The 21694-nt window shown below is 48.7% G+C and overlaps 1 protein-coding gene across 3 annotated transcripts in view; it reads right to left on the bottom strand.

Moving 5' to 3' along the window:
• The window catches only part of MAML1 (mastermind like transcriptional coactivator 1), a 129347-nt gene that overhangs the window by 11456 nt on the left and 96197 nt on the right, over positions 1 to 21694 (bottom strand). For 2 of the 3 annotated variants that reach the window (XR_011030579.1, XM_068278089.1), the window contains exons 2-4: positions 13190 to 14629; positions 6942 to 7211; positions 4077 to 4191 (exon numbers count right to left, since the gene is read on the bottom strand). Coding sequence is in view for 2 of the 3 variants with exons in the window: in XM_068278089.1 (XP_068134190.1) it covers positions 4077 to 4191; positions 6942 to 7211; positions 13190 to 14629 (1825 nt within the window). In the remaining variant the exon portion in view is untranslated. The remainder of the gene's footprint in view (positions 1 to 4076; positions 4192 to 6941; positions 7212 to 13189; positions 14630 to 21694) is intronic. The other variant, XM_068278090.1, reaches the window with a different exon arrangement.

The following is a 21694-nucleotide window of genomic DNA, read 5'->3' as shown; positions in this document are numbered from 1 at the left end:
CCATAACCTACAAAGCTCTACACAGTCTATTATCTGTACACTGCCTCACTAGTTTCCAGAAACCAACCCAATCGCAATCTTAGATCTGCATACACCCTCCTCCTGTCCTTTAGAATCACATCCTCGCATTTATGTACACAAGATTTCTCACGCGCCTCATGCCTCTTCTGGAATACCCTTCAGTCACACTCCAACATTGGAAATCTTTAAAAGGAACCAGAGGTTAGAGACATACGGAGGCTGACATTTATTTCCTTTTAAAAAATACCAGTTCGCCTGGCCATCCTGCTGATCTTTGAGGTCAGTGGCCTCTGAAACAAGCATGCAGCTAATTTTGTCAAATACATCTGATCTGCATGCCTGTTCAGGATCTATGGCTAAGAACATTAGAGGATCAGGAAAGCCAGGCAACTGGTATTGTTTAAAAGGTAATAAATAGGTCAGCCTGCACATCTCTCACCTCGGATTATCTCTAAACACTCGCTCAAACCTCACTCTTTCAGACAAGCATACGCACTAACTTAGGCCATTCCCCTTTAACCTCTGCCCAAGTTGAGCTCCTTACTAAATATAACCTAAAATCCACTACCTCTAGTTATACAGTGTATACCTCCCCACCTCTTGTTCTCCTCCCTATTACTACTGAGGCCTCTGACGAAGCAGGGAGACCTGCGAAACGGCTGTCAGGCCGTCCTTTTGTACTCTCTGATGTATACCTTATTGTACTTGTTGGATTAAAATTTTCACTGACACAGCAGACTGGTGCCAGAGCTACTTTTCTTCTAAGAATCTTTGATTTCCTTGGCTGCAGTAGTGTTTGAACAACACCAGAAACAAGCATGCAGCGGATCTTCTGACAAGAATGTCAAAAAGCTGATCTGCTGCATGCTTGTTCAGGGTCTATGACTAAAAGTATTAGAGGGTCAGCAGGACTGCCAGGCAACTGGTATGGTATATAAGGAAATAAATATGGCAGCCATTCTATGGGCATGATTCACAAAGCTTTTTCACCTTATTTATGTTACATTTTTAAGCTTCCAAAGAGCAAAAATACAATAGTTAATCAGGAACAACTTTGAGTGATTATTTTGCTTGTAAATGTGCTGAAAGGTTATTTTTTATCAATTACGTGATAAATAATTTATGATATGGGTTTTGTGAATAGAGCCCTATGTCTTTCACTACAGATTCCCTTTAATGTGGAAAGAGGTGGGCATAATTGATGGCACTAAAGATAGTTGCCTGAGCACACAGAAGTGGGGGAGCACGTATGCAGCCGACTGCAGTAAGTCACAGAACAGAAAACCTACCAATCCCAATCTATCAGGACTCACAGACAGAGCACAGTCTGCTGGGGTTCATTCTGAATGGTCAACTGACAAGCTAATAACCGAGCTGACACACGTTATGCCAACATATGCAGCTTTTAAATGGACCAGATCATCAGCTGCTCGCACCACTGGTCCATTTCCAGTGTGTACATCCCCATTAGGTGTTACATCCTCAGATTAAATGACTAAACATGAACAGGGTGTGGGTGGCACCTAATGGCGAATCTGCAGTACTACAGCAGACTGTGAAAATAAATCTTTTAGCAGGTGGTGGGGATAGAACTACATTGTAATGTGTCAGGAATGTGCTCAGAGATGGCCAGAGAATCACCAGGACACGGCTGGCACGGACACACAAGGGGGTTGAGTCACTATAACAAATGGCGTGCCTTATCAGAGTTGCATAGCGAGCGCTACAAACTTTTGCCTGCTAACTGGCAATGACGAGAGCTTCACTCTTCCTGCCCTGAGCCCCTGTGGGTCCAATCACTTTAAAGGGCATTATCCCCGCCCTGTGATTGGCCCAATAGGCTGCCTGTCACTTGACAGTAAACTTGACAGGCAGCCTATTAGACCAAAGTGCAGGCACAATGCCCTTTAAACTGATTGGACCCTCAGGGGCTCAGGGCAGGAAGAGTGGAGCTCTCGTCATTGTCAATTAGAAGGCATGAGTTTGTAGAGCTTGCTATGCTACTCTGATAAGGCGTGTTAACTCTGATAAAGCACACTATTTGTTATAATGAATCAACCCCATGGGGAGCACCAGAAAGATCCAAACGATGACATAACAGCTGTTGCTGTGCGATCAATTTGCTTGTTAGCTGGAATTGTCAGCATCTCGTTGGCCATGTGGACTGGTACATAGCGTCTCATTGGCCATCCGGACTGGTACATAGTGTCTCATTGGCCATGTGGACTGGTACATAGTGTCTCATTGGCCATGTGGACTGGTACATAGTGTCTCATTGGCCATCCGGACTGGTACATAGTGTCTCATTGGCCATGTGGACTGGTACATAGTGTCTCATTGGCCATCTGGACTGGTACATAGTGTCTCATTGGCCATGTGGACTGGTACATAGTGTCTCATTGGCCATCTGGACTGGTACATCGTGTCTCATTGGCCATGTGGACTGGTACATAGTGTCTCATTGGCCATCTGGACTGGTACATCGTGTCTCATTGGCCATCTGGACTGGTACATCGTGTCTCATTGGCCATGTGGACTGGTACATAGTGTCTCATTGGCCATGTGGACTGGTACATAGTGTCTCATTGGCCATCCGGACTGGTACATAGTGTCTCATTGGCCATCCGGACTGGTACATAGTGTCTCATTGGCCATGTGGACTGGTACATAGTGTCTCATTAGCCATGTGGACTGGTACATAGTGTCTCATTGGCCATGTGGACTGGTACATAGTGTCTCATTGGCCATGTGGACTGGTACATAGTGTCTCATTGGCCATCTGGACTGGTACATAGTGTCTCATTGGCCATGTGGACTGGTACATAGTGTCTCATTGGCCATGTGGACTGGTACATAGTGTCTCATTGGCCATCTGGACTGGTACATAGTGTCTCATTGGCCATGTGGACTGGTACATAGTGTCTCATTGGCCATCTGGACTGGTACATAGTGTCTCATTGGCCATTCTGGACTGGTACATAGCGTCTCATTGGCCATCTGGACTGGTACATAGTGTCTCATTGGCCATCTGGACTGGTACATAGTGTCTCATTGGCCATCTGGACTGGTACATAGTGTCTCATTGGCCATCTGGACTGGTACATAGTGTCTCATTGGCCATCTGGACTGGTACATAGTGTCTCATTGGCCATCTGGACTGGTACATAGTGTCTCATTGGCCATGTGGACTGGTACATAGTGTCTCATTGGCCATCTGGACTGGTACATAGTGTCTCATTGGCCATCTGGACTGGTACATAGTGTCTCATTGGCCATGTGGACTGGTAAGCAGCATCTTATTGGCCATCTGAACTGGTAAGCAGCATCTCATTGGCCATCTGAACTGGTAAGCAGCATCTTATTGGCCATCTGAACTGGTAAACAGCACCTTATTGGCCATCTGGACTGGTAAGCAGCATCTTATTGGCCATCTGGACTAGTATGTAGTGTCTCGTTGGCCATGTGTACTGGTAAGCAGAATCACAGCCACCTGGACTGGTAAGCAGAATCTCATTGGCCATCCGTACTGGAAAGAAACATTTGCCATCTGCACTTGTAAAGTAGGCAGCATCTAAGCAGGAAGAACCACGTGCAATCAGTGTTAGCTCCGGCTGCTGAGCTCAGGAGCAACATGTGCTGCTACCTGGCAATTTGGCCATCACACAGAGGAGCCTAAGGAACAAGCATAATGAGCTACTGGTATAACCAGCTTTTACACAATCTGGGCGGCAGCATCAGACCAGCTATCAGACTATTTGAGTTCCATGCAGTCAGCTGACCCTGGTATCTCTGGATGCACATTTCTTGCTTGTACAACTGCTGCCTGACGGGACGCTCTGCTATCAGTACATAAGACAGCATGTAATATTCAGTTTCCGCTTGATAATTTGTTACTTTCTGCTGCTTTACTCCATATACAGAGTACGTGTCTGATACCAAACTGATGAATACCAACTATTCTGCTGATAACAGCAATATTAATGCGCATAAAACCCGGCAATATTAACTAGCTCCCCCTCCTGGGCTAAACATAATGAAATGGTTTATGGACTCACCTGAAAAAGGCCCCACTTGCTGCTGTGAGTAGGAGTTCTGCGGCTGGTCCTGGTACTGTGGAGGCGGCCGGGTCAGGTGCCGTTGAATCTGCTCCTGCTGGTGTCGCTGTTTTTCCTGAAAGGAAAACCGGAACAGATTAAAAAGGGTGTCATAGTAGAGCCAATGCTCCGCCATTCTGGAAGCTCCATATCCCGGGGTAGTCCTGAGTTGCTGGGAATGCAGTGGAAAGTAACGAGCAGGCAAGTAGCTGCAGGAAGCATCAAAGCCTGAGTATTATACAGGACCTAGAGGCAGAGAGCACTATAGAATACTGGGGGGTGGGGGGGTCAGTATAGAGTACCTGGTTGTGGATAAAGGGCCAGGATAGATGACCTGAGGTGGACACTCAAGACCTGTGGGATGGAGGAGAGAGGAAAAACTAATTCCCCAACCCCGCCCTCTGCTGTACATGGTGTGGGTGTGTACCTGTCTATGTAGGGAGTGGGACAACACTATACAGGGTCTGGCTGTGTAGAGGAGGAGGATGCTATTGGGGGCCTGGCGCTATACGGGGCATGGCTGCGGAGGGTGAGGAGGCTATACGGGGCCTGGCTGCGGAGGGGTGAGGATGCTATACGGGGCCAGGCTGCTGAGCGTGAGCATGCTATACGGGGCCAGGCTGCTGAGGGTGAGGACACTATATAGGAGCCTGGCTGCGGAGGGGTGAGGACGCTATACGGGGCCTAGCTGCGGAGGGGTGAGGAAGCTATACGGGGCCTGGCTGCGGAGGGGGGGGGGGGGGGGGGGGAAGGAGGCCATACGGGGCCTGGCTGCGGGGGGGGGGGGGGAGGAGGCCATACGGGGCCTGGCTGCGGAGGGGGAAGGAGGCCATACGGAGGAGGAGGACGGTATAGGGGGCTTGGCTGCGGGGGGGCGCTATACGGGGCCAGGCTGCTGAGCGCGAGCATGCTATACGGGGCCAGGCTGCTGAGCGTGAGCATGCTATACGGGGCCAGGCTGCTGAGCGGTGAGGACACTATATAGGAGCCTGGCTGCGGAGGGGTGAGGACGCTATACGGGGCCTGGCTGCGGAGGGGTGAGGACGCTATACGGGGCCCGGCTGCTGAGCGTGAGCATGCTATACGGGGCCAGGCTGCTGAGCGGTGAGGACACTATATAGGAGCCTGGCTGCGGAGGGGTGAGGACGCTATACGGGGCCTAGCTGCGGAGGGGTGAGGAAGCTATACGGGGCCTGGCTGCGGAGGGGGAAGGAGGCCATACGGGGCCTGGCTGCGGAGGGGGAAGGAGGCCATACGGGGCCTGGCTGCGGAGGGGGAAGGAGGCCATACGGGGCCTGGCTGCGGAGGGGGAAGGAGGCCATACGGGGCCTGGCTGCGGAGGGGGAAGGAGGCCATACGGGGCCTGGCTGCGGAGGGGGAAGGAGGCCATACGGGGCCTGGCTGCGGAGGGGGAAGGAGGCCATACGGGGCCTGGCTGCGGAGGGGGAAGGAGGCCATACGGGGCCTGGCTGCGGAGGGGGAAGGAGGCCATACGGGGCCTGGCTGCGGAGGGGGAAGGAGGCCATACGGGGCCTGGCTGCGGAGGGGGAAGGAGGCCATACGGGGCCTGGCTGCGGAGGGGGAAGGAGGCCATACGGGGCCTGGCTGCGGAGGGGGAAGGAGGCCATACGGGGCCTGGCTGCGGAGGGGGAAGGAGGCCATACGGGGCCTGGCTGCGGAGGGGGAAGGAGGCCATACGGGGCCTGGCTGCGGAGGGGGAAGGAGGCCATACGGGGCCTGGCTGCGGAGGGGGAAGGAGGCCATACGGGGCCTGGCTGCGGAGGGGGAAGGAGGCCATACGGGGCCTGGCTGCGGAGGGGGAAGGAGGCCATACGGGGCCTGGCTGCGGAGGGGGAAGGAGGCCATACGGGGCCTGGCTGCGGAGGGGGAAGGAGGCCATACGGGGCCTGGCTGTGGAGGGGGAAGGAGGCCATACGGGGCCTGGCTGTGGAGGGGGAGGAGGCTATACGGGGCATGGCTGTGGAGGGGGAAGGAGGCTATACGGGGCCTGGCTGTGGAGAGGGAGGAGGCTATACAGGGCCTGGCTGTGGAGGGGGAGGAGGCTATACGGGGCCTGGCTGTGGAGGGGGAAGGAGGCTATGCGGGGCCTGGCTGTGGAGGGGGAAGGAGGCTATGCGGGGCCTGGCTGTGGAGGGGGAAGGAGGCTATACGGGGAATGTCTGTGGAGGGGGAGGAGGCTATACGGGGCATGTCTGTGGAGGGGGAGGAGGCTATACGGGGCATGTCTGTGGAGGGGGAGGAGGCTATACGGGGCATGTCTGTGGAGGGGGAAGGAGGCTATACGGGGCATGTCTGTGGAGGGGGAAGGAGGCTATATGGGGCCTGGCTGTGGAGGGGGAAGGAGGCTATACGGGGCCTGGCTGTGGAGGGGGAGGAGGCTATACGGGGCCTGGCTGTGGAGGGGGAGGAGGCTATACAGGGCCTGGCTGTGGAGGGGGAGGAGCACGCTATAGGGGACCTTGCAATTTTGCAGTTTCTGCATGCTGATAGTTTGCGATTTCAGCAATCGGCTAATCACTGGTGATCGCTACAGTGAGAACATTGCCATACACTTTAGATTGCCAGCACTGCTTAATCGCTAGTAAAAGAAAGTGAATGGGGCCTTAGTGGTATATAGTGCGGTAATCAGGACTGGAAAAGCCAGCTGTAGTCAGACCAACTGATAACCTGTAAATACTAGTTACACACTACAATGGATATGGGCTGTCTATGTCACGTTCCCATGAACTATATAAAACAGCAGTGACCACCGTGCACCAGTGAGATAGAAGCACATCTGACTCCCTTACAAGGCTGGAAGAGTACCTGTTCTGCCAGGAGATGTTGCTGCTGCTGTTGCCGCTGCTGTCCAATCAGGAACTGCTTCTGTTGCTCCATGAGTAGCTGCTGCTTCTGCTCCCTCTGCTTCTGCTGCTGCTCCAGGATCATTTGCTGCTGCTGCTTCATGACGGTTTGCTGCTGGCTGCTCAGATATGCTGAATTGGGGTGATTGGCAGCCATAGACACCTGAGGGGGCTGCGACACTACGCCTGGCCCACCCACTGACACAGGAACACGGGGTTGTGGGTTCTGCTCCTGGGAAACACCAAGACAGAGGAACATTAGAGCAATGACTCCAGGACAAGGTGGCAAAATGAAGTGTGGTTAAAAGTACCGTATGTTCAAATGAGGGACTGTTCAATAAACCAAATACAATCTTTGTTTTATAATACAAAAGCATATATATTTAGAATAAACACATACAAATAAGAAGTAGGTTTCTTCCAGAGTAACATGAGCCATAAATGACTTTTCTCCTATGTTGCTGTCACTTACAGTAGGTAGTAGAAATATGACAGAACCGACCGGTTTTGGGCTAGTCCATCTCTCTCCATGGGGGATTCTAAGCGTGGCCTTTATTTTAATAGACTCTCCCTGAAAAAGATTTGTACAAAGATGCTGGCCAGCCTCCCTGCTCACCACACACTTATGGCAGTTGGACAGAGCAACTGCCATTCACTAAGTGCTTTTGAAAATAAAAAAATCCCTGAGAATCCCCCATGAAGAAATGGGCTAGTCCAAAACCTGTCGGTTCTGTCATATGTTGTTGTCACTTACAGTAAGTAGTAGCAATCTGAGAAAAGTAATGTATGGCTCATTTTACTCAGGGAGAAATGCACATACCTGTATATAGGTTTACATATATTTTACATTTTAAGATTTTTGCGACAGTGGTCCTTTAAGGTTCCTGACAATTTTGGTATACTAGCTGTGCTGTTTTAATATAGCAATAACTTTTATTACCTAGGCCATCCTATTAATACATATATTGTTTTTTTCAGGACATTGTAGGCTTTCTTTGGATAATATTTTTTTTTCCAAGTATTTAATTTTATAGGCAATTTATCAGATGCTGGCTTTCACTGAGCCATGTTTGAGGATGTGTCAACGCTGAGGCTCTTTTCACACCAGACAACGCGTGCAGGAGGAGCCGTTCTCCTGCACGCGCTGATAGCCTGCGGCGTACCGTCTGGTATCTGCAGTGCAACGCAATCAGCGGCGGTAGCTATTAATTAACCCGACGGGAAAACGCCGGCTTCCGGCGGTTCAACACGCCCGGGTGCATCGGAACCGCAACGTACCGAAACGCAGTGTCGGGTGTGAAAGGTATTTTACCTTGGCTAACACAAAGAATTGCCTTTGTGTTACAACGCAGTAAAGGGCTTTGGTGTGAAAGAGCCCTCAAGCTCAAGCACAGAAAAGTGGTCACTTTATCTGTAGACATTCTGTAGGCTCACCACAAGAGGGAGCCCCTACTCTGATCACTATATCAGTCTACAGGGGTCTCAAACTCAATTTACCTGGGGGCCGCAGGAGGCAAAGTCAGGATGAGGCTGGGCCACATAAGGGCCGGTTCACACGGACGCTTGGCGGCGTCTACCGTCAAGCGTTCGGGACCCATCGGCTAAACTCTCCCATTCAAGTGAATAGGAGCGTTTAGCATTGCGCGGTTACCGTCGATTACATAAACGTTCTGATCCCGATTTAACGCATCGTTTCGGCCGTCCCTAGAAGCCGCATGCAACGTCCAGGGACGGCTAGCCGGCGCGGCTTCATGTCCCCCTGCGGGGACGAGAAACGCCGATCGCGACGATCTCTGTACCGCCGCCACCGAACGGGACGTCACAGGACGACGCGACTTCCTGGCCGCCCCAACGCCGCCTGCCGTCCGTGTGAACTGGCCCTAAGGGATTTCACAAAAAAGTCAATCAGCAGCTCCCTAACCCGCCCCCCCATCCCTTGCATTGATTTTTAGTTCAAAACCAGATTCACACTGAAGCGAACTATTTTGCCTATTTTACCTTATAGTTCGCTTCAGTGCTCCCACTACAAGTAGTCCGCCATGTCCCCGCCGCAAAACGAGGGCTGCAGGAGCCCCTAAATCGCCCGGGGGGCAATCCGCCGGCATTTCCTGGAAGGGGCAGAGCTTTAAGCTTCAGCTCTGCCCCTCCTGACGTCAATCGTGGCGCATCGCCGCCTCTCCCCCCCCCCCTCTCTGTGAAGGAAGAGTGAGAGAGGTAGGCAGAGGCGGCGATGCGCCGCGATTGACGTCAGGAGGGGCAGAGCTGAAGCTGAAAGCTCTGCCCTTCCAGGAAATGCCGGCGGATTGCCCCCCAGCGATTTGGGGGCTCTGCAGCCCTCGTTTAGCGGCGGTGATGCGGCGAATTACTTGGGAGCACTGAAGCGAACTATAAGGAAGCTTTTGTTGGCGAGGGCCACAAAATATTGTATCGAGGGCCGCAAATGGCCCGCGAGTTTGAGACCCCTGGTCTACAGGTTACAGGTTAGAAATGTTCCTAATGTGGGCAAAATTGCGATTTTGAGTAGACCAGGCTGTGAGCCTAAACACAGAGTGGGCGCAAATCACAGAGTTAAAGGGATACTGTAGGGGGGTCAGGGGAAAATGAGTTTAACTTACCCGGGGCTTCTAATGGTCCCCCACAGACATCCTGTGCCCACGCAGCCACTCACCGATGCTCCGGCCCCGCCTCCGGTTCACTTCTGGAATTTCTGACTTTAAAGTCTGAAAACCACTGCGCCTGCGTTGCCGTGTCCTCGATCCCGCTGATGTCATCAAAAGCGCACAGCGCAGGCCCAGTATGGTCTGTGTCTGTGCAGTACACTCCTGGTGACATCAGCGGGAGCGAGGACACGGCAACGCAGGCGCAGTGGTTTTCTGACTTTAAAGTCAGAAATTCCAGAAGTGAACCGGAGGCGGGGCCGGAGCATCGGTGAGTGGCTGCACGGGCACAGGATCTCTGCGGGGGACCATTAGAAGCCCCGGGTAAGTTCAGCTCATTTTCCCCCCGACCCCCCTACAGTATCCCTTTAAGTGGTTTATGCCCATATACTGCACACAGCCCAGGGCAGTGCGCGGTGTGACAATAAGGTCACACCCAATGCTCTGTAAACGAAAACGGTGCATCGGGTGCCCCCAAAAACGGCGCATCACTGCACCGCTTAAGGGGCACCCAATGCGCAGTTTTCGTTGCACCTGGTGCAACGTTTACAGGGCAGCGGGTGCAACGTTATCGTCGCACCGCGAACTTTTACCGGCTGCGCGCACACTGCCCTGGGCTGTGCGCGATGTAGCTTTGCGGGCCTATTAGTGCTCGCAAAGCTACTTATGGGGCACTAAGTGGCTGTTCACTCCAGCGCTATCACTTAGCACCGGTTAGTGAATCAAGCCCTTATTGTCTAATGGCCCCCTATAATGCTCCCTGGTGTCTAGTTCCTGCCCCTCCTTCCCCTATACGGTTCCCTGGTGTCTAGTGCCCCCCCCTCATTCCCATATAAAGTTCCCTGAGGTCTAGTGGCCCCTCTCCCTTCACCATGTGGCTTTATAGTTTCAGTGCTTAGACATACAGGCTTGACACGTCCTCACAGGCCAAATATAATGCAAAGTGGGGAAAACACTTGTGGGCCAAATTTGATGGCACTCCGGGACAGATTTGGCCCCTGGGCCAGTTTGACATGTAGGCTATAAGGCTACAAACTGATGTTACACGATGACTACATTGCAACTACACTTTAAACTCTTCAGCTGCATTTGTTACTGATCATCGTGTTGTGAGTTGCAGTGCTCTGTCTGGGCTTTTAGCGCTTGTAGCTACAGGACACTGTGTACACAGACACGTCAAGCATCGCAGACACATGGCCATGTGCTGAGCTCTTCAGTCATATGTATTAGTGCAGAATTACTGCTCACAAAATGGGTGATTTTTACATGTTGGTTTGAGTTCCTTTGTGAGCCTGAATGAAAGCGTTGTGGCAAGGAAGGAAAGCAGCAGGTATGAGGCAGGGACCGGCTGGCACCAGCGTGGAATGTCTACGTATTAGCAGACACTGAGGCACCGTCAGGAGATTAAACCAACAACAATGCTCAGGTCATGTGACCCCAGCCACAATATAATAGTTTTTATCCTGGCAGCTCTGCTAGTTAGGAGTAAAGGGGCCCATACACTCAGTTGATTTTTGGCCGATCGATCAAAATCGATTGGTTGATTGCAAATCGATTGACCAAACGATGGATTTGCGGCCAATTTCGATCGATTTCAATCGATCTGGCAGGCTGGAAAATCTAGATCTGTTGAGATTGCTTATCATTTTGCATTGGCCCTAATGGAAATCTGATGTCAAAAAAAATTTCATCGGATCGATTTTCAATAGATTTCAAACTGAAATCTATTGGAAATCTGTTCCTAGTAAAAAATGTTCCTAAACACATCAGATAGATCAGAAATCTGATGATCTATCTGCTGCTAATCTAACTAGTGTATGGCCACCTTAAGAGTGTCAAAGCGGCCATCTATCCAATCAAACCTTAAAATGGACCTGAACTCTTGCACAGGACAGAAGGAAAACAGAGAAATGCACCCTGTATGTATTTAGAGAATTTAGCCTGTCTAATTCCCTCTCATCAGTGACTAATCAAAAGTTTTAATTTGATCTCTCCCCTGTGTCAGCTGACTGCCATGGCAGATAAGCTCATTTGAAAGCACAGGAGGTCAACAATATGTCTGCTTAAATAAAAGCAGGGAGTAGACTGCAGATTTTAGGATTTGTATCAGATGTAACAAAGAAATATCTTTTAGAGTAGAGGACATTCTGAGTTCAGGTCTGCTCATTACTTGCAGCTATTTTTTGGCGAGGATTTTCCTAATATCCGCACACAATAGCTTCTCCCACAACAGCTTTTCAATTCTAGGTGGAGTCATCCATTTAAAAGGAATGGAAATGTGAGATCCATGGAAGCTGCCATATTTCCTTTTAAAACAATACCAGTTGTCTGGCAGTCCTGCTGAGCTTTCTGGTCAGTAGGGTCTAGTGCAGGGGGTCCCCAAATGTTTTGGGTTGAGGGTATACATAAAATAAAATGGTGTCTTTGCAGTGAAGCATACTTAGGTGACAACCTGAAGTTTAATTGGACAACAGTGTCACCTGATGTGGAATTTGATTGGAAACCAGCGAATTACTGCTTTCTGGCTTCCATGTGGATGGGTGGTGCCAGCACTGCTATTCTATATGCAGACCACCAATATTTAAAAATGTAGCTGACCGCATCTATAAGTAATACATTGTGGTCGGGGGGCGGGGGGGGGGGGAGGGGGGGGGGGAGATAAAAAAAAGTCTCAGGGGGCTGCATTCAGCCTGTGGGCCTAACGCTCGGTACACACAGATTTTCTGGACGATTTACTGTCAGATCGATTATTTCCAACATGTCCGATCTGCTTTCCAATCGATTTCCGAGCATTTTTCGATTGATTTCCTATTGAAGTGAACGGAAATCAGATCGGACATGCTGGAAATAATCGTTCTGACAGTAAATCGGCCAGAAAATCTCAGTGTGTACCTAGCATTAGTTTAAGGACCACTGGTCTCGTGGTACATACACACGTCTGATTTTTCTAAACGACCGGTTGTTCAGATGTCAAATCGGGCGTGTGTACAAACGATCGTTTAGCTGATAACGCTGGCTTTGAAGGATCCGCTTGGCGGATCGGTCAAGACCAGTCTAAACGACCAGTCGTTTGGAAAAAATCAGACGTGTGTATGTACCTTAAAACACACTAGAAACAAGCATGCAGCTTGTCAGATTGTCATAGATGTCTTACCTGCATGCATGTTTAGGGTCTAATGCTAGGTACACACCATACAATTTTCTGTTAAATTTACCTGCCAGATGTGGCCAAGAGCATTCTGCGCATGCACAGTTCATTACCACTGTATCTGCGCTTGCACAAAATGCTCCTGGCCATGACAGCCAGATCACGTGGTGCGCATGCGCAGTATTCCGCAACTAAGATGAATTGCGGACTTCACAGGAGCACAATGGAGAGGACCGGAAGCATTGCCAGGAAGCTGACAGACTACAGGGGGCTGGAGGAAGTCTCAGGTAAGTAAAAATCCTATCCTCCCATTTATCTCAGGTTTACTGTAAGTTGTTTTTTTTAAACTATCAGTATGTAGCCAATTGTGGGCAGTAAGAAGAATATAGAACGTGTTTCACTTACCTGTCCATGTGGCACCAGTGGCCTATACTGAATTCCAGCCTTCCTTTTCATCATGAATAGTTGGCTTTGCTCCTCGGTCATTTGAGGCATCTGCTGCTGCTGTTGCTGCTGCGGTGGCCGCTGCTGAAGATATGAGATCATAACATTCTTGTTCTGATTCTGAGCTGCCACCACTCCTGGGCCACAGTCCACCTCATAGTGTGATAGAGGTATTGTGTTGCCATAGTCCAGCATAGAATTGGGACCTGCCGTTTGGTTGGGGTTTAAATTGTTCGAAGGTTTATGGCCAATCATGTTAACATGATTGGGCTGCATGTAGCTGCCTCCACGAGGGGAACTCTTGTTCATGTTGGGCATCATAAGTTTCTGATTATTATACTCTTGTTGGTAAACAGAAGGGCTGGTAGGTTTCTCCATGCTATAAGGAACACCCAAGGGACTTTGCGAAGTCCGAGACTGGGGCCAGTTGGTCATTTGATTCGACTGGTGGACTTGCTGCTGAGTTTGTTGCTGACTTTGCAACATTTGGTCCCGCTTTTGCTTAGCTGCAATCTGCTTAAGCTGAAGGGTAGAAGACATCTCTTTGGTGGTTCCAGTGCCAGGACCAGCCATTAATACATTGGGTAATGGTCTCGGCACATTTTGTGATTGGTTTGAAGGTTGCAATGTTGTCTGATTGGCATTGTCTGTTGAAGCTTGAGCAGATGTGTGGAACGCAGGTTGAGAACCACCTACCACTGGAGATGAACTACTTGTTGGCCCTGAAGAAGGTCCTCCATAAGGTCCACAAGATGTAGACCTTACCTGTGGAGATCCCTGGGACTCCTGCTCAAACGCTGCAGGAGAAAACTCAGTCTTTACATGAATGTCTTGGTTCAAAGGTGTTTGCGTCGCAGAATTTGAGGCATCATTGTCTTTTTTGTCCTCAAAGTCATCACTGAAAAGATCCTTCATGTCTTCATCAGGTACAGATTTATTAAGTTCATCTATTAGTTCCTTCCACTCCTGCTCATTTAGGTTGAGGTCGGGCATTAAAGTGGTGTGGCTCATGGAACCTCCCACACCGGAAAGCATGCAAGGCAAGTCATCCACAGGTTCCCGCTTCATCTCTTTACCCAAGTGAAGCGAGAACTCATCAGCATCTCCATTAGCGTTCAGCTGCAGTCCCGTGTCAGGAAGACACTTCTTGTTCATGCCATCCAGTCCAATAGAATGGCTCCCATTTAACTGCAAAGAATCTCCAGTCGGAGGCTTGCTGTCCAGTTGATGCAAGGGAGAAACTGGAGGCATCCCGTTAGATGACCCAAGCACTCCTGGGAGTCCATCATCGTGCCGAAGCTTTTTGGGCACCGAGAAGACATCTCCGTATCCGTTCTGCTGATCCCCATTCTGAGGTGAAGCTGCACTGTCCAGCTTTCTTTTCACCGTTTCGTGAAGCTGCTGAAAGAAAGAAAATGCGCAAAATTACACAGAAGCCAAAAAGAAAAAAGTTACATAGATAGCACCATTTGTCAGTACTTAAATCTAGCATGACTATTTTGTTGGAATGTGCAGTTTGAGTATATTATTCTGTACATTTACAACTGTTTGAAGAAGGCCATAGAAAAGTTTTACTTTAAGTTTGGTGCATCCAGCTAGCAGATCTCACTACAGCCAGACTTGGCTCTGTCCTTCAAACAGTATTAGAAGCAGATAATCCGTAAAACAACCATGTAAATATTGACTGTACTGTGGTGGAGGGAGTCAGGGGGTCAGCAATGGCACCTTCCATATTATGTCACAACGTATCTCCAAATGACAAATGTGAGCTAGGTTTTGGTTGCACACCCAAACAATGATCACCAAACAATGGTCTTGAAGACTGAAGAAATGTTTAATAGAAGAAGCTATAGCAAATTTGATTGGTCCTGGGAGCTTTCCTTACATCAAAGGGCACCCAGAGGTGATCTTATCAGGGAGGTCAGTTTTATAGTTGTGGCTGGATTCTGGAAAAATCAAATCTCAAAATGATGAACTTTAAGAAGACCTTTCCTTAAAGATTTAGTCTAGATCACTGTGGAACTAGAACACAAGACTAACCATCCGATTCAACAACTATCGAAACGGATTAAATCTGCGTCACAAAAGCATGCTAGATCAACAATTTGATGAGAAATCGGTTGAATGTATCGATTCGAACATGCTAAAAAAAATCTCCAGCCGCCACGGTCAATCAGGTGCACAGCAGTGATTGTGTGCGACATCGCGGCGACCGATGAGCGCGTCAGACCCCTGGCCGCTGTCCTCTTAATTGTGAATGTGCCTCCTGGTGTCCTTGCATTGTAAATCTCACCTGGTCCAGCTGCGTCAACGCCTAGTATTGTTCACTAACTCCTGAGTGCTGCACACATGCACTACGTGCGATATTCGCCACCAAGTGTGTGTGATGATGGCGCTCAGGGGAGACGGCTGACGACAGCTGGAGCAGGAGAGGTTACAATGCACAAGCACCGGGGTGGGTGAAGGAATCATTTCTGAGCGAGAGCTTTCTCTTGGTCAATCTGCTGATACATCCCTAGAAGAAGAATCATGATCTCTAAGAGATACCTTCCTTCTGCTGACATACAACATGCCAACTAAATTCCCATGTTCCCATCCTGGACACCCATTACCTCCTGGCACGGGTGTAGTTTTAAGGACTAAACACCAGGTGGCAGCCTATGAGAAGTTTTCAGTGCTACATCAACTCTAAAGCTACAGAACAGAAGCTCTACAGAATGTGTCAGCCAAATAAATTCCACTGTGGTTATGGTGACCTTTTCAGATAAACGTGCAGTCCCCGCCTGAGCATTCCAATTTTTATGTACTTCTTAAACCAACTCACTTTCCCTTCAACCAGCAGTGTCTACACTTCACAGAAATTCCCAACACAGTATTTTCCTACAGACGATCACGTTAAAAGACATCTCAAGTCTCTCTAGCAGAAAACACAGATGAGGGAGTCACAGAAAACCCCTCTACAAGCAACAGACAGCACCTCTCTAGTGAAGGCTTCATTTCACATGGATTTCCTGTGGAGAAACAATGGGCATGTCTGTAGACGTGTGTACAGTGTACATAGACCAATCAAAATCTCCCTCTCTGTTAGGGGAGGGTACAGTGGTGATCAATTACTGGGGGGAAGAGAACAAGTTCAATGAATTGCTAGTCCTTGCTGCATGCTAGAAAGTTAAACCTCCTATTGGCTTGATAGGATGTCCCCACACACCGCCCAAGGCCAACACATGGCGTCTCACGATACCGGATGGCATTTTAATTCATATGTTTTGGAGACAGACAAGTGGAAACACCCAAGGCTGGGTTGGCCTGAATTAGGCCACACAGGTCTCGCCACCTTATAGGAAGCTAGTGGGTGAACTAGGCCAACATAATAACTCGAATATTACTAGTGGGTAGATGTATCACCTGAATAGACCTTTTGTGATCAGGTGACAGCATGTCAGTGATCCCTGCATGGACATCCTTGCTGGTTTCTCTGCTGAGCAGCTTGCCTTGTGCTATGGAATGGGGAGGAGGAGGAGCAGTGAGGCTTCCCACTGTGAGCCACAGCTAGGAATACAAAAGAAACTGACCAAACAAGTTCGCAACACCTGACTGCTGAAGACCAGTGTCTGTATTGGCATCCCCCAACTGCTGCAGCTCAGACTCTCACAAATAAACTACATACAGAGGTTGGACTTCTGTTCACCCAAATGAGCTGGCAGATAACAGCATAACTGAGTGGTTTCCAGGCGTTTGTTGAACTTCTTCCGAAGCGTTTGCAAAGTGGCTGTAAACTTTTCCTATAAAAAACGGTCGCACTGCTTTCTGCTTGAAGCATAGCTGTGACGTACCACCTCATGCAGTCAACAAACATGGCTGCCCACCCCTGGGCTCCCACTAGTTCTTGTGCAGTAAAATCTTTGGGTTTGCAAGTTAAAAAATTTTTAGCGATTGTAACGTGTAATTAAAACTAAACTAAAGAGAGACAGCACTGCACTCCAAGCGGCAATTCAATAAATGAAGATGCCCGGTAACAAATCAACCACCATTTTTTGTCAGTTGATTTCTATCAGATTTCAGGAGAAATCTTACCACAGATCGATGAAACCGTCCTCAACACTCGATGCAGTTCAAAGCTATGCAGCCGTTCTACAACCCTAGGCCCCTCCCCTCACTACTGTCATAAAAATAACCAGCTTTCACCGACCAATTTTCTACTGAGAAACTATGGAGGACTTCATTTTTAACTGATTTTAGTTTGATTCGGTTTACAAAACAAACAACAAAAAAAGCTTTTTAAAGCGAATATGGATCTTTAGCGCTAAAACATTAAATCCTGAGTAATCTCCACATTGTACAAGACAAATAGCAAAGTGATGAACCGAATACCTGTTTCATGAGCCAAATATCCTCAAAGTTCTCTACAGCTCTTCCTTTTCCTTCTGAATGCAGATGGTGGGCAGGTCAATCAGGTGTGACCATGAGAAGCCCAACATTAGGAAGAAAAGAGGCCAGATTACATTTCCCGCCTCCCTGCATAACAGTAGAAAAGGAGTCCTGTACAGGAGGAGGCAGGGCTTGAGGCTCACAGGAAGTAGAAGGCCAATCTTTCAACTTGAAAAGTTGAGTCCCAAAGGGACTCCTTACACAATTCACACTAATCAACAGGACTGCTTCTAGAATTTGCTTTGTTCAATGTTGGTTTAGTAGGTGGGACTAACTTTTACAAATTACTGTCCTCTGAATTGGCTGCTACAACCCGAATGACATACCAGAAGGAAATAGGGTCGTTCAGGGTGCCCATACATCACTCGATGTTGCGGTCTGATCCACCTTCCGCTTCGATAATTTTATGGAATCATAAGATAATCGTTGACGCAACATGGCTTCCCAATCGATCTTTCGATCGATTTCCGGCAAAATTAGGTTAAACGGATCGTTCAGGAAAGGTGGGAAAATCTCAAATGCAAGAGCTCGATCGGGTGCACATTGGTAACGGCATCAGATATCGCGACAACCACGTCAGACGTATCGATGTCAAGCCGGAGTCCTTGCAAGTGTATAAGTGACCCCCCCCCCCCCCCACCACAACCTGCACAGTGTAGTGCTGGATACACACGATACGTTTTTCCTCTCGATAGATGTATTTCGATAGACAATTCCCGACATGTCCGATATTCCTTCCGATTGATTCTGCGCTCGATTTCTCGAAGAAGTGAATGGAAAAAGATAAGAATATTTGAGAGGAAGATAAGAGAATAGAGCACAGAATAGAGTGCAGAATCGAGCAGCAGAAACGATCGGGTGGACAAATCGAGCGGAAAAACGTATTGTGTGTACCCAGCATAAGAGTCATCCCTCTGCGGGCACAGCTATGGGCCTGGTGCATATGTAATGTCACGTGCCCGTTGAACCGTGGTATATGGTGACAACACTTTTTGGGGGGTGGGGGGGGGGGGGGGGAATAGTGATGCAGTGTGTGACCAGGCAATAGATCTGATCAGAGAGGGATCTAATGGTCGATGTGACCATACAGCGAGTGACTTGCCAGCGGTTGTAGCCTCACCTTGGCTCTCACCTCGCATCACCTCATGAAGTTCTCTGCACACAGCAGCAGGCAGAGACCACACTAGAAAAACTCTGCATGTATCCAATCAACGCTCAACGAAAAGAAGCCAGCAGAAGGATCATGTGATGTTATTACTGTCACATCCAATCACATTCATTTGCATCAGCAGCACTCAGGAACAGTCAACGCTGGCCACACACACTGTGCTACAGTCATTCCATTCAAAGTTCTGCAGTCAGAGGGGAGAGCCTTAGGTAACAGGCAAGCTGAGGCAAACCACTAAATGGTGGTCATACACTAGTCCATGGCCACCAGATCAACCATCAGATCCCTCTCTGTTCCAATGTGATCAGAGAAAGATCTACCGCGTGCCCCCACACTGCACAGATACCAATTTCCAATAGATTTCAGCATGGCAGAGTGTGGAAGCAGATGACATTTCTGTCGTACCTCCCCGTAGTGTCTTCTCTCCATTGCCACTGGGCGGTTCTGTACTCAGAGACCCCAGTCTCATGTATGTGACAGTCAGTACATGAATACGGGGTCATGGGATACAGGCACTCCGGGCATTGGAGGGGACACGCGCCAGATAGGTGCTGCTCCCACACTCACAATGGGGTTCATGGGTTGAACACATTACATGGGGAAGACCAGCCTTTGGGTTCGTCAATCGGCAGAATATCAAATGCCGTCACCGCCACACAACAGACCCCTTTCAAATGAGATCTTTCTAGCATGCCAGATCGATCGATTCAGCCAGTAGTCGATCTGGCCATGTTGCGGCATCAATCTCTGACAGATACGTTCAGGATGATCAAATCAGCCAGATATCGGTGACGCAAATCGAGTAATGTATGGGCATGTTAACAACCCAGCGAAGGGGCGAATGCACCCTTATCTGCCTGAGGATAGGAGATGACCAATGTCTATACAGCCGCACATATCACCAGACTGACCGCAGGGTACACACACACACACACACACACATATATACACACACACACACACACACACACACACACACATATACACACACACATATACACACACACACACATACACATACACACACACACATATACATACACACACACACACATATACATACACACACACACACATATATACACACACACACACACACACATATACACACACATATACACACACACACATATACACACACACATATACACACACACATATACACACACACACCTAAACTCAGCAGAGAGGGTTCTGGCCGACATCTTAGGCAGCTGTACATAGTATGTCTTGTCACTGTCCCTCAGAGGAGCTCACAATCGAATCTCTCCCATAGTCGTATGTCTATGTATGTAGCATGTAGTGTATGTAGCATGTAGTGTATGTATTGTAGTATAGGGCCAATTTAAGGGGAAGCCGATTAACTTATCTGTATGTTTTCAGGATGTGGGAGGAAATCGGAGTGCCCGGAGGAAACCCACACAGATGTTGCCCTGGCTGGGATTCTAACCGGGGACCCATCAATGCAAGAAGAGAGCACTAACCACTACACCACTGTGCTGCCCATCCTTGCAGGAATCTGTAGCTTGTACAGCTGCCCCGATGCCGAAAGATCTTGAATGCCTTAACATGGCGAGTGCATTGCTCCCCTCCTTACCCCGCCCCCCAGAAGCGGTTTTGACGCTTTAGGCCTGATACACAGGGGAGGATCTGCGGCCAACCTTTGAGGCGATCACGGTAATCATTCCAATTGATTTCCCAATTGGAGTTCAATTGTGCGTAAGGGCAAAAACACACACACATACAATGGCATTTGACCAATCCTGTAGGTTTCTCTATACACTCACTGGTTGGCTGGACATGTACAGAAGTGAGACATGTGAGGACTAATCCACCTAGTGAGTCATTGATTTCAATCACTCTGTAGCTGAATTCAATTCCAATTGGCAGACAATCCAATCAATTAGACGGTTTGTCCACCCAGCATGAACATTGGTTTGTGAATACCAGCAAAGGACAAAATGCTCCGAAAGCCCAGAACTGCCTGAACACACCCAGTATAATGAGTAAACAGGTCAGGAGACTAGGAGAAAAGGGTGAGAAGTGTGTCCCCTCCTATGTAAATCAGACTGCAGTGTTTGATAATGTAATCACAATCTGCAATGCTGGGAATACACAAAGGGGCCCATTCCCATTAGGAAGATGAGCGGGTGATTCCCACTAATCGCCGAAGTCCTAACGCTTTTCAAAGCGCTAGCACAATTGTAACACTATGGCAGTGATCTCTCTGCCGCGATTGCCCCTGAGGTTAATGGCAATCACAAAACGTGTTAGCTGCAGCATTTTCTCTCGTTTCTTGAGCGATCACCATACAGTGCTTATATAAGCACTGACCGCAAACGCTTTGAATCGCAAGAGTGTACAGCGATTTTACAGTGCTAATCGCGGTAAAATTACCCACAGAAAACGGTAGTTACCGTATTGTGACAGACAAGTGTGAATGGGCCCAAAGAGTTTTTGGGCAGATTTGATCTTCTAGATAATTTTTCTGATAGATTCCCATTCACTTCTATGGGAAAAAAAATTATTCAGAAAAGCGACCAAAATCAGTTTGGACCGGTAGGAAATTATCTATCCAGCCTTCTATCTGCCAAAAAAACTCATGGTGTATTCCCAGGATTAAAGCCAAACTGAACTCAGAATTTCCTCTCTGCTCTAAAAGATAAGCAACAGCTGATACAAATTCTGCAATAAATCTGCCGCTTTCACGGAAGCAGACAGAGTATTAACTTTTTGTGTTTACAAAATAGCTGCTCTGCTGAGGCAGACAGCTGAGAGATTAAATTACACTTGTGATTAGTCACAGATGAGGAGGAATCAGACAGGCTAAACTCTAAATACATACAGGGTGATTGGCCAATCAAAATTAA

This window comes from Hyperolius riggenbachi, chromosome 3 (assembly GCF_040937935.1).
Source record: "Hyperolius riggenbachi isolate aHypRig1 chromosome 3, aHypRig1.pri, whole genome shotgun sequence".
Taxonomy (NCBI): Eukaryota; Metazoa; Chordata; class Amphibia; order Anura; family Hyperoliidae; genus Hyperolius; species Hyperolius riggenbachi.
Note: the sequence above shows the minus strand (reverse complement) of the source record. Positions and strands in the feature narration are given on the sequence as shown.